Consider the following 15262-nt stretch of genomic DNA (forward strand, 5'->3'; position numbering starts at 1 on the left):
TGCAAATAAAGAGTGCGAATAAAAGAAATGTCGAGCCGCCGACAATACCCAGGAAATGCCTTAAACGCTCATTGGCTTACGCAAATGAAGATAGTTTTATTCTATAGGGAAATTATACAGTTTTAAAGGCATTACAAATTTCAACTTATATCTATTCTGAATCTTACGTACCGCAGTTTCTCTTCCCTCACTATTGGTATCGTCAAACGAACTGATCTGGCGCGCAAAGTACCTTAATTTTAGGTAAATCGATGTGACCAATTACAATAACTATAAAATGCATACATTTAGTATTTAATGTGACCGAGTGCCCTTAACCGTTGACAAATAACTGAACTACTTATCGATAGCCAACTTATCCGTTCCGCGACAATTATATTTATGTATTATTCTGTCTGGAATCTACTGGATTAAATCTTAGGTTGTTTCCCTGATTTTTATTTTCGTTCCCAAATCCATAATACTTATTTGCAAATTAGACTCTAGTTCCTGACACATTGCCAGAGCATTTGGAAAGTCTGGTGGGTTTCGAGAAAATAGTGATTCTGAGATCAGACCCTTCAATCCAGAAATAAACACTCTAAGAGCGTTGCTCCTAATTGTTTTATTAGTTCCTTTAGTTATTTCGCTTTCATTTCCATATCATTATAGTTTTCTTTATAAATAATGTAATTTTTTTGTTTACTTCGTTGTAGAATTCTGTAATGCTCAAGCGTCCCTGTCTAAGGATGCTTAATTCTGATTCGAGAATGTGGATTGGTCTTTTATTGTTATAAATAAAATCCAATCTGGATAATAATTGTTTGGAAGTTTAAAACTGTACCAAGGTTAGTTAGAGCATCCCATAATTTTATTACGTAGAATTGTTAAAGCGATAAAATATTTGAATTTAATATAGACTCATGACAGTTTCTGCTGCTTCTCTCCAGAATACATATTGGGTCACCTGTTAACTTTGGTACAGACTTGACTACCTCTAAGGTAGTTTCGCATTTTGTAGTTGGGTCAATTGTTTGGATTTTATAATCCTCCACTACATTTCTGCAAGCGCTTAACTGCCCTTCTATCACTTCAATTTTTCTGGTCACTTCACCCAATTGTACATTTATTAATCGGTTAATTAATTGCATTGTCAGATTAGGGGCGCTGGATATCACGCATGCAGAAATAAAATGTTGTTCGCTTTGAATTTAATATAGACTCATGGCAGTTTCTGCCGCTTCTATCCAGCCTACATATTGGGTTATTTCACTTTGGTAAAGATTTTTATACCTCTAGGGCAGTTTCGCTTTTGGTAGTTGGGTCAATTGTTTGGATTTTATAATCCTCCACTTAATTTCTTCTAGCGTTTAACTGCTCTTCTATTTTTCTAATTTTTCTGGTCACTTCACCCAATTGTACATTTATTAATCGGTTAAATAATTCCTTTGTCAGATTGGTGCCGAACCTCCGTTTGCCATTGTTAAATATAATTTTTGAAACCTATTTATAAAATTTTCCAGATTGTTGTCTTTAATTTATTGTTAAAATTGATTCTGTAAAGTTTAATTTTATAACTTTATAGTATTCCATGTTCTCTCGCTCTTATTTTATTAATTTATTTCAAAGACTTAATATTTTTTTCTGCTCACGATATTTTCCGTTGGAGTCTTCCTTCCGTTTAGTTTTCCTGATTACTTTCTGTTGGGGTCTTCCTTGAGTTTTATTGTCCTGATTATTATCTGTTTAAGTCCTCCTTCAATTTTTTATTTAGTTGTAGCGAGGGATTGCCCTTAGCTCTTCCTTCCTTCTTGGCGTTGATTTTTTTATTTTTTTAATATTTTTGGATTTGGATTTAGGTTTGGTTTTAATTGTGTTTCTTGTTGAGTCTGATTTTTATTATTCTTGTGTTCTTGTAATTTGTATTTAGTATTCAGGCTACCTTTTTAAATATTATATTCTTAATTGGATTATGCATTAATTAATTTCCAATTAAGTTTTTCCACGATCACTGTCACAGTAGTTAGATGTCGTTGGATTAATGTGGATGTTTTAAGTTTTCCACTAAAAATGTGAGTTGATGGCGGCGCGAGTTCCGTTTTATATTTAACTTAACTTAACTACACTGCCCCACGTTGGGCGCCAAATAGAATGGTTACTATTTTACTATTTAGAAAAATAATTCGATAAAATAATTTAATAAAAAGATTGTATTAGTGAGAACAACCTAGGGATTAACCTAAAAAAATGTGAATTTTTTAAAACTATGTCCGAGTCTCGACGCTGTTCAGCAATGAGCCAGTTGCTTGAAATTTCGGCTAAGTTAACTCTCTTCTCTTCAATCACCTTTACAGCAATATTAGACTTCGGTGAGTTAGGATTTCTTGACAAAAAGTCAACATGTGCCATTCTTTACCCTTCTCTATACTGAATATTAAATGTAAGTGATTGCAAATAAGCCCACCAACGTTATGCTCTAGGGGTCAAATCTAGTTTATTTCTTGAAGCCTTTAAAGAGATACAGTCAGTAAAAACAGTAAAGTTCCTACCCAACAAATAATGCCGAAAATATTTGATGGAGTTTACAACAACTAAAGTTTCCAGCTCGTACGAGCTGGAGAGACTAATATACAAGACTAACATAAATGTGAATAAATATCAACACATTTTTAAAAAGTGTGGGCGAGACAGTTTTGTGCGGCACCAAACTTGCGCAGCGTCTCTTGAATCTGTATGCTAAACCTCAACCTTCTAGCTTTTATAGTTCCTTAGATCTTGACGTTCATACAGACAGACGGACATGTCCAGATCGACTCGGCTAGTGATCCTGATCAAGAATGTACCTTATATAGTCGGAAACGCTTATGCCTGTTACATTCTTTTCAACAAATCTAGTTACCCCTTTAACCATCGAGTTACGGGTATAAGCATACTTCTCGCAGAGATTATTCGCACTCGAAACTGATATATGCGATTACAAATGCTCCCTTTATTTTGTTTAATAGCTAATTGTGTTTACTAGCTAATTGTGTTTACTAGCTAATTGTGTTTACTAGCTTGAAACTTAAAACTTAGGCCTCATATCAAAAGCGACCTTGGCCATTGCATAAAAACACATGAGTGTACTTTTCTTTTTCCTAATTCAGCAAGAACTTGGAAAAGAAAATGAAATCTCCAAACAAACTGTGGACCAAATTTTAAATTTAATTTTATTGAAATACTGTGCCTTTGAACACGATCTGTGAGCGGAGTAACAAATATTTAAGGTTAGCGTAGGTATTTTTTAAACATGCGTAGTAATTAATATATGTAGTTAGCCTCGGTATTTATTATTAATGCAAGTTGGTTGATAGTTTGCTTAAATTCAAAAACAATGAATGTAAATGCAAACTTCTCGGAAGCTATGGTCCAAATTGTTATGAAACTCTTTGCATAAATAAAAACAAAATTACAAAACATTTGAGATACCGATCACCTTGAAACAGTCTGAGTGAGCGGAGTAAATAATTTTTAAAGTTATCGTTGAACTGTTTTATGTTTAAAGCGGTCATGGACATGGATTGGCTGTGGTACTTGTAGAGGCATTCTTAAATACCTTTAAGCTCCTTTCTGTATGGTCTGGTTTATAGCTTGACCCACTGTTATGCCATTATCTCAAAAACTGTTTATATTTCCTCTATGAAAAATATTCTAAAATGTGCTTAAAGAAATGTCCTTTAAGGTGGTCCAGCTTGCATTTTGGAACAGGCTCTGCGTGTGGGAGATGTCAGGAGGCGGTTTCAATTGCATATTTTATATGCTTTCTTTAGTCCTATAAACTTAAGTAGTATATAAATAGTTAGAACTTTCTTTTCTTAAGATTATTACATTGCTATTTTTTGAAATTCACCTCCAAATAATGAACATATAAATAAATAACGTTACACGTTATTGTAAGACGCTCCCGTGCTTCATTTTCCACCGTTCCTCCAATACCACTTACTCATCGACGTTAATTTGATGCACAAACTTGTAAATCAGCTATTTGGATGTATTGTGCAATAGTTTTGCTATTAACCTATCATACAGTACATATCGATAAAAAACAAGTTTTATGTTATCGATTACGGCTGTTATCAATCGGAATGCTTTAAGAATTACAAAAAAAATTTGGAGCATTTAATTTAATGCTGAGCAGTATCAAAACAAAAATGGATTTTTTAGAGGAAGGTAGATGGAAAGATCCGTTTGATGAACTTTTGGACTCCAGAACGTAAGAGTAAACACATTTAATGCGTTTGAATTGAAATAATAGACTTGCTTCTAGGAAACTAAATAAAATGAACATAGTAAAACAAAATGTAAGAGTACCCTATAACATTGACTCGAGTGTTGAAAATAGCAGCTACACAGAAATAAAGGAACCAAATTACGAAAACGAACCTTTAACTTTTGAAGATTGCTCTATAAAAGTGTACTGCCCCAGTGATTCTATATCAACTCCTTGCGATAAACGATTAGGAGGCACAGTATTATTTCAATCCGATCTCTCTCCAATTACTCACTTAAAACTTGATGGTGTTGAACACAGTAGAGACAAATGCGCTGATACTAAAGAGACAGATTTATATGTAAATGTTGATATTCCTTTTCAAAACATAATTGCCAGTCCAAAAAAAGGTCCTAATTTCGGGAAAAAGCGATTGAGTAACTCAAATGAGATGGTTACTGTTGTGCACCCTTCGATTTCATTAAATCCAGGAAAATGGAGAAAATCGCTAAACAATTTTATCAGGTCTAAAATAAACGAAACAAATTTCACGAAAAAGGTAGAACATCGAAGTTCAATATGCCAGGATCGAAAATCATTAGTTTTGAAAGGTGAACATAAATTTGAGAATAAATGTGAAGAAGATGTTCTTAAATATTGCCATCAGTGTACACCACTTCCCTTTAATGCTACATACGAACAATATAAATTATTGAATTCTAAAAAGATTGGCGAGGGGGCTTATGGAGAAGTATTTCGTTGCTCGGCAAATCAAAAAATACTAAAAGAGCATATCTCTGATATTGTATTAAAGATTATACCTTTGGAGGGTTCCACTGTAATTAATGGAGAAAAGCAAAAAACATTCAGTCAAATTTTACCAGAAATAATTATAACTAACAAAATGTGCAGCCTTCGAACAAGTAAAACTAATTCTACGAATGGATTTGTGAGCATACGCAAGGTAATTTTTAAGTGTTTTAAGCTTACTTTTATAAAAGAAGATATAAAATCATATTTATAAGCTAGTTCTAACTAACTGACTAAACTTGTTTATAAAAGGTTTTCAATTTTTCTTCAAATTAATTATTATTGTAACTAAAGGTATTTTTAAGAAACTGTAGAAATTGGTGATCGCACTTTATAAAATGTGCATTCGCTTGGATCGTGTTTAATAGTGTTATGTCAAAATTGGCATTGGTTCTCGATGGTGGTGAAAGTAATGTATTCGTGTGGTATTCTGGTATGTCGAAATCGTAGTCTTATGTTGTAGTTCTTTGTGTTGCTAGCTATTCTAATCCTGTTTTAATAAGTGTTGAAGTACGGGATGGAAGTGTAGCTTATAAGTTAAGTCGTGAGGAGTGGGGAATTTGTAGCTGCTATTGGTGCTACATCGTCAAATTCATTACCTGGAACCGCGTGGTGGCATTGATATTGTTTCCTTCTGCCTGTTACATACCATTCATCGAATCTAGTATACCCTTTAACTCAACGAGCTACGGGTATAATAATGCCTTAATCTTTTTAAATTAATATTTATAAGGCACTGACGGCAAACTTCAAAAGGGGACTTTGAGCAGTATTTTTTTATATCATTAAAATTAAGTTCATCATTACTTCAACTTATAAATAAAATAAAGTTGTGATCTGAAATTGTTTTTATAACTTCTGTAATTTTAAACAAATTTTCCAAAAAAAAAGTAAATACATTCTTCAAAATATATTTCATAAAAATAATACAAACATACATAGTTAAAAACAAGAGAGAATGCTATAGTCGAGTTCCGCGACTATCAATTACCGGTTACTCAGTTAGTGTGTAAGCGAACGCGAAATTTCATAATATCGATAGATATTGCGGGCGTTAGAGTTGGAGTGTCAACAATTTTTTTTAGCAAATCGATAACAATTAAAGCGACTAAAAAAATTTTGAAAAAATAACAATTTTTCAAAAATGTGGGTGTGTAAGTTTTGGGCGATTCTAGAGCGTTAGAGTGGGCGTGGCAAAATGTTTTTTTTTTTGCAAATCGATAGAAATTTACAAGACTAATAAAACTGTGGAAAAATATCAACGCATTTTTCAAAAATGTGAGCGTGGCAGTTTTGGTATGTGGCGGTAGAATGGGCTTGGCAACAAGGGTCAACATCTCAACTATTAGCTTTTATAGTTTCTGAGATCTCGACGTTCATACGGATATACGGAAGTGATGATGATGAAATTTCGCGTTTGCATGCACACTAGCTGAGTCACGGGAACTCGACTATAGCATTTTCTTTTGTTTTAAATTGGGGAAATGTGCTTTTTTGTTGCTTATTTGAAGACCAAAACTATACATAGCAGATATTGCTTATCGTCGACTTCCGATGAACTGTAAAAATCTAAGGATTTGAATTCAGGTCTAAACCAACACTTGTCTTCTTTCGTGCACTGTCGACATACACTTCATCACAATTGTATACATATGTGGAGCTACATTAATGTTGGCAAACTTGCTGCGCATTCTGTATAGAATTAACATAAACTATTATTTTGTTTTTGCCAGGGTTCCCACAGCGGGTCTGGATTTTGCTCCTGCCGATGAGATCGACGCCAGGTGGGGGGTCGCGCAGCTCCGTCACTGGTTCCGTGTCGTCCTGGGGCTGGGAAGAGAGAGTAGGACAGGTGCTCCAGGGCCTGTCGCGATTAACCGTACCTGTGGAATTGTCGAGGTCCACCGCGAGAGTGCCGTTTTAAACGTACCTAAGTGCCCCGATTCCGCTGTGCTGTGGCATTCTGTGAGTACCTGTTGGATCTCCTCTTTTGTCACGCATAACTTTCAAGGTTATGGATCTGTTTTGTCTACGCTCAGCTTATAAAGTCTGTCCCCTTTTGGTCGATACTCACTTTATGGCCATCCAATCCATCGGCTGGGTCACTATCTTTACCTCTGCCTATGGGGCACTCGACAAGGCATCCGCCACTGCGTTCAACCTGCCTTTCAGGTATTGGACGTCGAACTGAAATAGCTGCATGCTAACGTCCATATTGCGACCCTCCCTGACGGATTCTCGATCGAGTTCAGCCAGTTCAGTTACTACCACGAACTGGTAAGATACATTTTGTACCCAGTTTATTGCAATGCATTCTTTTTTTGTCGCGCTTTACCCCCCCCCCCCCCCCCCCCCCCCCCCCCCCCCCTCACCATAAGTCCCAGATACCTCAGCTCCTTTTGGAAGAAGTGGCATTTATCCGAGATGATCCGTAGATTCGCCGCCTGCAACTGTTTAAACACCACCTTTAGATTCTGAAAATGCTCCGATTGCATCACCTGATAACCACGATATCGTCGAGGTATGCAATAATAAATAAATAAATATGTCCTATTATTGTATCCAATGCCCTCTGGAACTTTGCCAGGGTTGTTGTTAGTCCTTTCCATTGGAAGACATCCCGAACTGGTACAGTGAACATTATGATTTCGCGGATAATTTCGCTGCTTTATTGGCTTGTCATCCTTGATGTATATTTTGTGTTTCGTAATGTTACGTCATGTCTTCCGGTCTGTACACTTTTTGTTGGTCCTCCTTGTCTTCCTCCTTGCCTGCCACTGTTATTTCCAGCTCTAGAGTTTTCAGCATACCAGTCCGCTGTTAGCTCCTGCCAGGAAATCCATGCCCAAAAGGATATCCCCTGTCACCTTCTCCAGTATCATGAACGATATTGTGAATGACCTTCCTCTAAACCGTATTCTTTCGAACTGGACCTGCGTGTATATGCGGTTCTTCATGTTTATGCGGTCAAGTTTCACTTGTTCCGATAACCTCGTGAACCGCATTAGTTTCCGCAGTTCCACTCCCTAACGGGTTCGGTGTCCCGCTGTCTCAACTGATAAATTCTGGTCTACAGTTGTTTCTTATATCTTGGTTACAGGAAGTAACCACCGTTAATTGCGCCCATGTACCTATCTCGGACGGCGTTGCGTTCCACTAGTTGATGGCAGTTTCTTCCTCCAAGATTCCGAACTGCCCATTGTTCCATTTTGCTCAGCAATTCCAATGGGTTAGTGTTCGCTTGGCACCCCAGTTGCGAAATCGGTCCACGATCTCTGTTTGCATCCTTTTTTCTGCTTTCCTCTCATTTTCTTCCTCCATCTCCATCTTTCCCACATGACATTTCTCTGGCAGGAATATAAACTTAGTCGTGGCCATGTATGTAGTTGTAAAATAAATTTAATTGGAAAGGGATGGTATCTTAAGTTAGACATTTTTTTGGAGCTCTGATCCGATTAGTCTGGCAAGAACGTAACGAATCTCGGATGTGCGAGGCAACTGGCAACGGGGGTTATTCCGGGTGGACCCGGACGGTAAACTATGAGATTATGTGGTTTCGGATATAACTGAAGTAAGATGACAAGGTTATAGAAGATTCCGGTTATATTCGGCATCTATGTTACCAAGTAAGCAAAGAGGTAGGTAAAATAAAAAAAAATGTTGCAAAATTATAGAAAGTTACATGACTAAATAAATTATGAAAAGATATCCAAAAATTATTCAAGTTTGAGGGTGTGGCAGTTTTGGGCGTGTCCATTTTATGCGGTATGAGGGCGTTAGAGTGGGCGTAGCGACACAAATTTGCGCTGCGTCTTTGTCTCTAGAAACTGTATGCTGAATCTCAACATTCTAGCGATTATAGTTCCTGAGATTTCGACTTTCATACGGACTGACGGACATGGCTATATCGTCTCGACTATTGATCCTGATCAAGAAACGCCTCCTTTCGCCTGTTACATACTTTTCAACAAATCTGGAAATCCGTTTTACTCTACGAATAACGGGTATAAAAATATGGATACTAATGTTGTCCCATTCCAAAACAAATCTCACCACAGGAGCCAAAAATTACTTTAGGTTTTTTGAAAAGTGTGACCTAGCTAAGCGCCCACACCTACAATACTGTTGTGAAGCTTGGCTAGGGGTTGCGAACGAGATAGAATCGTATGACCAAACTAACTGTGGCGCGTTTGTACAAGGTTGTAAGAGGTGAAATTATTAAAACAAGAATTAGGAATTCCGTCGGATAATAAATTGCTTTGATTGAGGTTTGCCACATTAATAAATTTATTAACCCTTATATACCGTGAGGAGCTTAAAATAATTTATTAAAATATATAAATCGAAATGAGAGTCGAAAATTAAAAACTAAGCCATACAAAATCAAAATTTGAAAGTAGTGAAATGTAAAAAGACTGAACTTTCTTTAAGGTATCACTAGTTAAAGGAAGGTATCCACCACATTTTATAAATCTTTGGGAAAAGTATGACAACGAAAAGGGATCTGAGAATGACCATCCGGAACTTTTTGGAGACAATCAACTTTTTGCAGTCCTAGAACTAAAGTTTGCAGGAAGTGACATGGCAAATTTTAAATTTTTAAATTCCGAACAATCATATTACGCTTTAAAACAGGTAACTCGTTTATATACGTTTAAAATATAATAGATATGTAATTTAATAACTTTATTTATAGATTATTCTAGCGCTTGCTGTTGGTGAAGAAGAGTATCAATTTGAGCACAGGGACCTTCATTTGGGAAACATATTAATTGAATACACCAATAAGAAGCACGTAATTTGTACATTCAAAAACAGTAAATTAACTGTGCTTTCAAAAGGAGTGAACGTTACTATTATTGACTACACTCTTTCAAGAATTACAATTAATGACTGCTGCTATTTTAATGACCTCTCAAGAGATGAGGAACTTTTCCAGGCAACAGGAGATTATCAATACGATGTCTATCGAATGATGCGGAATGAGGTAAAGTACGTAAACCATGAAAAGAAAGTGGCGTTTTTATTATAATTTTAAGAGAGAATGTCCAGGGTCTGTTTTCTGCATAATATTTTCTATAACATTTCTTTGCGAACACACATTACCCCTTTCAATCGACAACTTCGCTGAACGGTCGGAATAGACGTCGTTTCGATTTAATTAACAAATATTTCTTCTTTTTTACACGTTCATCGTAGTGTAAAACGGTATAACTCGAAGAATACAAGCAAAATAATTTTTAAAGAGGACTCGTTGCGTTCTCCATTCATATAATTTATATTGCTATTCAAAAGATCAACAGGGAAATGTAATAAATAAAGTTTCCCTTCTAGAATAGAATTATTAACAGAGTCAAATGCTTTACTAAAGTCAGTGTGGGTGAAATCTGTTAGAAGCACTGTATTAAAAAGGAAGTTAGCTCCAAAAGGTTAGTAGTTCTTAAGCTGCTTTTCATAAAACCGTGTTGACATGGTTATTTAATTGACCTACAAAGGTGCTGCAAATAAGGAGTGATAACATTTCCAAAAAGATTTGGGATAACCGACAATTTAGAGATTCCTCTGTAATTGCTTGAATTCAATTTGATACCTGTTTTATGAAAAGGAATCACAAAGGACTCCTTCCATATATGGGGGAACTGTGATGTTTCCAGAGATAAGGTACACAGTTTCAGTAGAGGCTTGCACAGAATCTGAGCAAACATCCAGGCATTCCGTCGAGACCTGGCGAATAGACAAGTTTAACACGCTGAAGATCGTAATGCAGTGAGCTTTCGTTTAGAGTGGGGCAAAATCATAGATTCGACTTTGATGCCGCTTAAAAGTATGGCTATTCGGAATGAGGTAACGTAGAATACGTTGTTTGAAAGAACTTGGCAATTATATCGGCATATCAGTATTAAAAAAAAAAGCGTGGCAGGGTAAGAAATGAATTTGCGCTTAGTGGTTATGAAATTATATAACTGTTTTGGATCCGAACTGGAACTTAAAACGGTTTAAGAAGCTCTTGTAACACTGACCTCGGTAAAATTTAACAAAGGCGTGTGTTTGTGTGTGTGAGTGACTTCTGTGCTTCTCCGACACCGCGTATCATCTCCCCCTCTTCATCAAGGAGTTTCTGTCAGCCGTTTTCAGCACTCGGTGTCCTCTGGGGCAAAGCGCCTCATCTTCACCTTTCTGGTCGATGCGTGCTCCGGATGTAAATCACTTAACAAGTGCATTTTTTAATCCTGAAGGGCCCGTCCTTTGCGATCCAAACCAAGGGACAGAGGAGTTAAAAAATTTTTTAAATGCGGTATAAAAAATATTTATAACATCCGTCTTTATGTTGCAGGAGTAAAGAGTCAGCTATTAAATTGTTAGCCTCAGAAAGTTTGCGAAAACAATGAATTCGTTTGCTAGACTTTTCTGGTTCCTCTATTATTACGGTGCCTTTGTCGATTATCACCTCAAAATAAAGATGATATGGATTCACTAATTTACTAAATTTGTCAAACTTTTTCCTTATAATCTAAATCTAAAAGACTGGTAGAGGCTCTTCACTATTTTATTGTCCCAAAAATTGTAGTATCAGACAACGAGGTGGGACTTTTGTGCCCAACAGTCCTGAACTACGTGCGAACGCTAGATATAGAACACACACCCCAACCCAGAAGAGCGAAGTTAATGGCCAAGTCGAAAGGTGTCACTACATCTTATTGGAAATATATAGGTGTCTCAAAAACGATCAAACAACATTCATGAATGCTGAGTTAGTCCAAATTGCAGTAGAGAGATACAACACTTCTGTCCACTCCATGATTAACAAGAAGCCAGCAGACATCTTCTTCGACAGATCTAGGGTAAACTATCCGGAATTGGATAGTTTTAGAAGACAAACGTTAGAAGAGGTCAGAGGGTTGATAGAACGCAGGCAGAACTTAAAACTTAACTTAAAACAGAACTTAACGACTAAAACAAAGTCAGGATAAATGTTTCATAACTCCGATTTAAGGAAGTGAAACAAGAAATCCGGGCTCTCCCTTCTCCACAAAAGAAAAAGACGATACGTTTCACTAGCTCCAGGTAACTAACATAAAAAATAATAAAAAGCGATAAAAGACAAAAAAAAAAAAAAAAAAATACAACAGATAACAAACTAACATAACAACATAAACACATAACACATAAGCAACATAATATAACATAAACACTCAAACAAACTTGCAAAAATACCATTGTTAACACAATACAGCATACAATAAAACCATATTTATTGTAAGCTTCGCTCTGACCTGCACATCTACAATTTGAAGGGCCGATTGTCCCGCTTCAACACGGTAATATCTGGGGGATCAACGGCGTCTTCAAGACGCACGTCGTCTTCGCACGTCGTTGGCTTTGGAAAAATGCGACAACTTATAGAGGAAATCGCTCAAAAAGCCGCTACCCTGGCGGACAGGAGTCCAGTACTATCTCAATGACGCAACGGAGGGTATTAAACAGATAGCCAGTGCGCCCGTGAAGATACCTTGCTTTAAAAACTGGTTGGGGTCTGGATGGAAATTGTTGGCTGGGACTCTCGACGCAGCTGACAGGAACGCGATTCTGGCAACTCAGAAAGTGGACTCGAAGAATAGCGACGAACAACTGAGGATAAACTCCAGACTCTTTGACGCCACCCACGAGTCAATTACGCGAACAAGCAAGGTCATCGCAAAAGTAAATGCCATCGATGGGGACATCTACGCTACGACTGGTCTCCTAAGCAAAGCTATCATCGTTGCTAACAAGTCTCGGAAGACACAAAGGCTTGCCAGCTAGCTAAGACGGGAATTCGAATCTCTTGGACCTTGGGGAGGTCGAGAACATACTGGAGGATGAGGTTAGCAATTTGCCTTACCAGAATGCCATTGAATTCTCTCGCACCTCTCGATCATGACGAATGGGACGTTACTCTTGTACATACTGGCGTTCCCAAAGGTAGATGAGAAACTGAATCGACCTGTGCAGCTACATCCCGCGATCCACGAAGGGAAGCACTTAATGCTGCAACACCCCAACAAGACCTACGCAGTACTGGGCGTTTGTCTGTCCATTGGCAACACAATGGTTCATTAGAAAAAGGAGCTGCTACAGCTGGAGGAAGACGGAGGCATTCCCCCACTTTCAAAGGGTGGTCACGCTACTTGTTCCTACCAGAAAAATAACCGACAACTTATTGAAGCAGTCGATAAAGGATCGCTGTTCTGACCACTTTAATGGAACTCTGGAAGCTGCCTGTGAAACATCGACTAGTGGGGACTTTTGTTGTCCAATATGACGACGAGGCCGTAACAGTTGGTGGCCGAAATTACAAGAGCTACTCAACCAGCCACCAATAGCACATGACTGCAGGCTTTCTCTGGAGTACATGACGTGAGTTTGAAGAACTTGGAAAATATTTTCGAGGGAGTAGTTGTCCTCATTCCTACCGGAGCCAGCATTAGTTCTGCTCATCTTTACTCTCTTGTAATTCCTGTGGAGGAAATTCACCTCTACCCATGGACTACCGAAACCAGGAAATATCACCGTGATCCCGGATTCGCCCGTTACCTCCGGGCAGACGAAGATTACTTAATCTGCGGGACGCAGATCTTGAATATCTTGCACTTGTTTCCCTTTCCCAGCCTAGCTCGCTGCCACCACTGCAGCTGAGGTCATTGTTCTGCAGGCGGAGCAGTTCGTAGCCCACCTCCATCGCAGCGTCAGCATCGGACAACAGGCTAACAACTCTGGAAACGGTATTCGAATTTCAGCAGCGGAGCGGAGCTAAGAAAAGGACCAAACCTTGTAATTCATTGCAATCGATTAAGCCTGTCCGAGCAATCTGAAGAATCGAAGCTTTTATTTGATACCATTTAATCCCAAGAACGCATGGAGTTATTTCAAGGAAGTATTCGTAACTGCCTTAACTTTTATATTACCAAATGGATGCATGGGGTCCGATAAAATTTTTTCAGAGACGGCTGATATTAGTTTACCTAAATAAGTAAGTCAAATTTACATTCACGCTATATTTAAATTGTACGTGCTTACATTTTCTGTAAGTAAGTATTCTATTTTTTTATTTTTTCCCTGTATTATAAATTTGATCAACCCACTTACATGTTCTTGAGTCGTGGATTATATTTTAAGTAAAATCGTAAGCCGTAACCTCTTGTGAAGGGGTGTGGAGGTGTAATAACCGAAGTGGCCGGCTGCTCTGTAGGAGTTCGGAGATCTTTTCTCCAGGTTGTGCGCTGTCCGACTTTTTGTGATCTCAGCGTCGTTCCTGCATATGTTTGGAGAGGGAGAGAGACGACATTGGATACATATTGAAGATAAGAGCCGATAAAAAGGCGCAGATAAGGTGCCGTACAACATAATTATGCTTACAATGTTTATAAAGATGATTTTTATGATCTGCACCCCGCTGAAAGAGTGACTTTCACCTGCTGGTGTTAATACTTTACATTTTTTACGTGAGCCAAAATCAAATTTGAATAACGCTTTCGGTCGTCTATACATAAATAATAGCTTATTGTGCACACGAATTTATTGACATATATATATATAAGACATTCATAGTTACGTGGCTGGCCGGAAACATATATTATATACGAAAAATTAACATTTAAATATGTTAGACCTTTAACCAATGTTGTAAATAATTATTTTTTTATTTTATATTCTTTAAGGAACAACTGGTCATCGTTTTCACCAAAAACAAATATCATATGGCTGTCATATGTTATCGTTAAGGTACTGGATAGCGTGAAATACAAAAGTATCAATACGAAGGTTCACAGGATGTACATTAATAAAATAAAGGAATTGCAAAACATTATAATGACATTTGAAAGTGCTTCTCAATGCGCAAATTATTTGTTTAATTTAAATTAAGATGTATGTACTGATTGGAAAGCTTTCGAAATATATGTAAAAGTGAACTTAAAAAAATTCAAAATAAAACCATCTCTTAAGCTGAATTCTTTGAATTCCGATTACCCTTTAATATTCAACCGGACAGAAGGACTGTGAGAACAACTAGCAGCGAAGCTCCAATCGATAAAAATAAAACAAGACATAATGCTTCAGTCGAGTTCCCCGACTATAAGTTACTCAGATAGGTAAAATGCGAACGCGAAATTTTCTGGGGGATCGCTAGGTACTGGGGAATAAAATGAAAAACAAGCATGTGGCACATCTATGTATTGTGTTTTG

The 15262-nt window shown here is 37.3% G+C and overlaps 1 protein-coding gene across 11 annotated transcripts; it reads left to right on the forward strand.

Moving 5' to 3' along the window:
* Positions 1–4084: 4084 nt before the first annotated feature.
* On the forward strand, positions 4085–15027 carry LOC117135596 (putative serine/threonine-protein kinase haspin homolog). 11 transcript variants are annotated; one of them, XM_033295934.1, is made up of 6 exons: positions 4088–4231; positions 4286–4319; positions 5043–5192; positions 9470–9673; positions 9735–10030; positions 14737–15027. In XM_033295934.1, exons 1-6 carry the CDS (start codon positions 4146–4148, stop codon positions 14939–14941), a joined length of 975 nt encoding a protein of 324 aa, XP_033151825.1. In that variant the 5' UTR covers positions 4088–4145; the 3' UTR covers positions 14942–15027. The 11 variants fall into 11 exon arrangements, 9 of the variants coding, with proteins under 9 accessions (XP_033151824.1, XP_033151825.1, XP_033151821.1 ...); XM_033295935.1 differs by having other exon boundaries at positions 4153–4231; positions 4309–4319; XR_004459049.1 differs by lacking the exons at positions 9735–10030; positions 14737–15027 and adding exons at positions 6772–7003; positions 7078–7315 and having other exon boundaries at positions 4085–4231; positions 4286–5192; positions 9470–9554.
* The last annotated feature ends 235 nt before the right edge of the window (positions 15028–15262 follow it).

The sequence above is a fragment of the Drosophila mauritiana genome, chromosome 2R, assembly GCF_004382145.1.
Source record: "Drosophila mauritiana strain mau12 chromosome 2R, ASM438214v1, whole genome shotgun sequence".
NCBI classification, from domain to species: Eukaryota; Metazoa; Arthropoda; class Insecta; order Diptera; family Drosophilidae; genus Drosophila; species Drosophila mauritiana.

Excerpts from the sequence above, each read along its gene's own strand:
- LOC117135596 (XM_033295930.1), top strand. The coding sequence starts at position 4,146 with ATGCTGAGCAGTATCAAAACAAAAATGGATTTTTTAGAGGAAGGTAGA. Across the intron at positions 5,193-9,469 it reads GATTTGTGAGCATACGCAAG|GTATCACTAGTTAAAGGAAG; the intron begins GTAATTTTTAAG and ends ACTTTCTTTAAG. Across the intron at positions 9,674-9,734 it reads CATATTACGCTTTAAAACAG|ATTATTCTAGCGCTTGCTGT; the intron begins GTAACTCGTTTA and ends CTTTATTTATAG.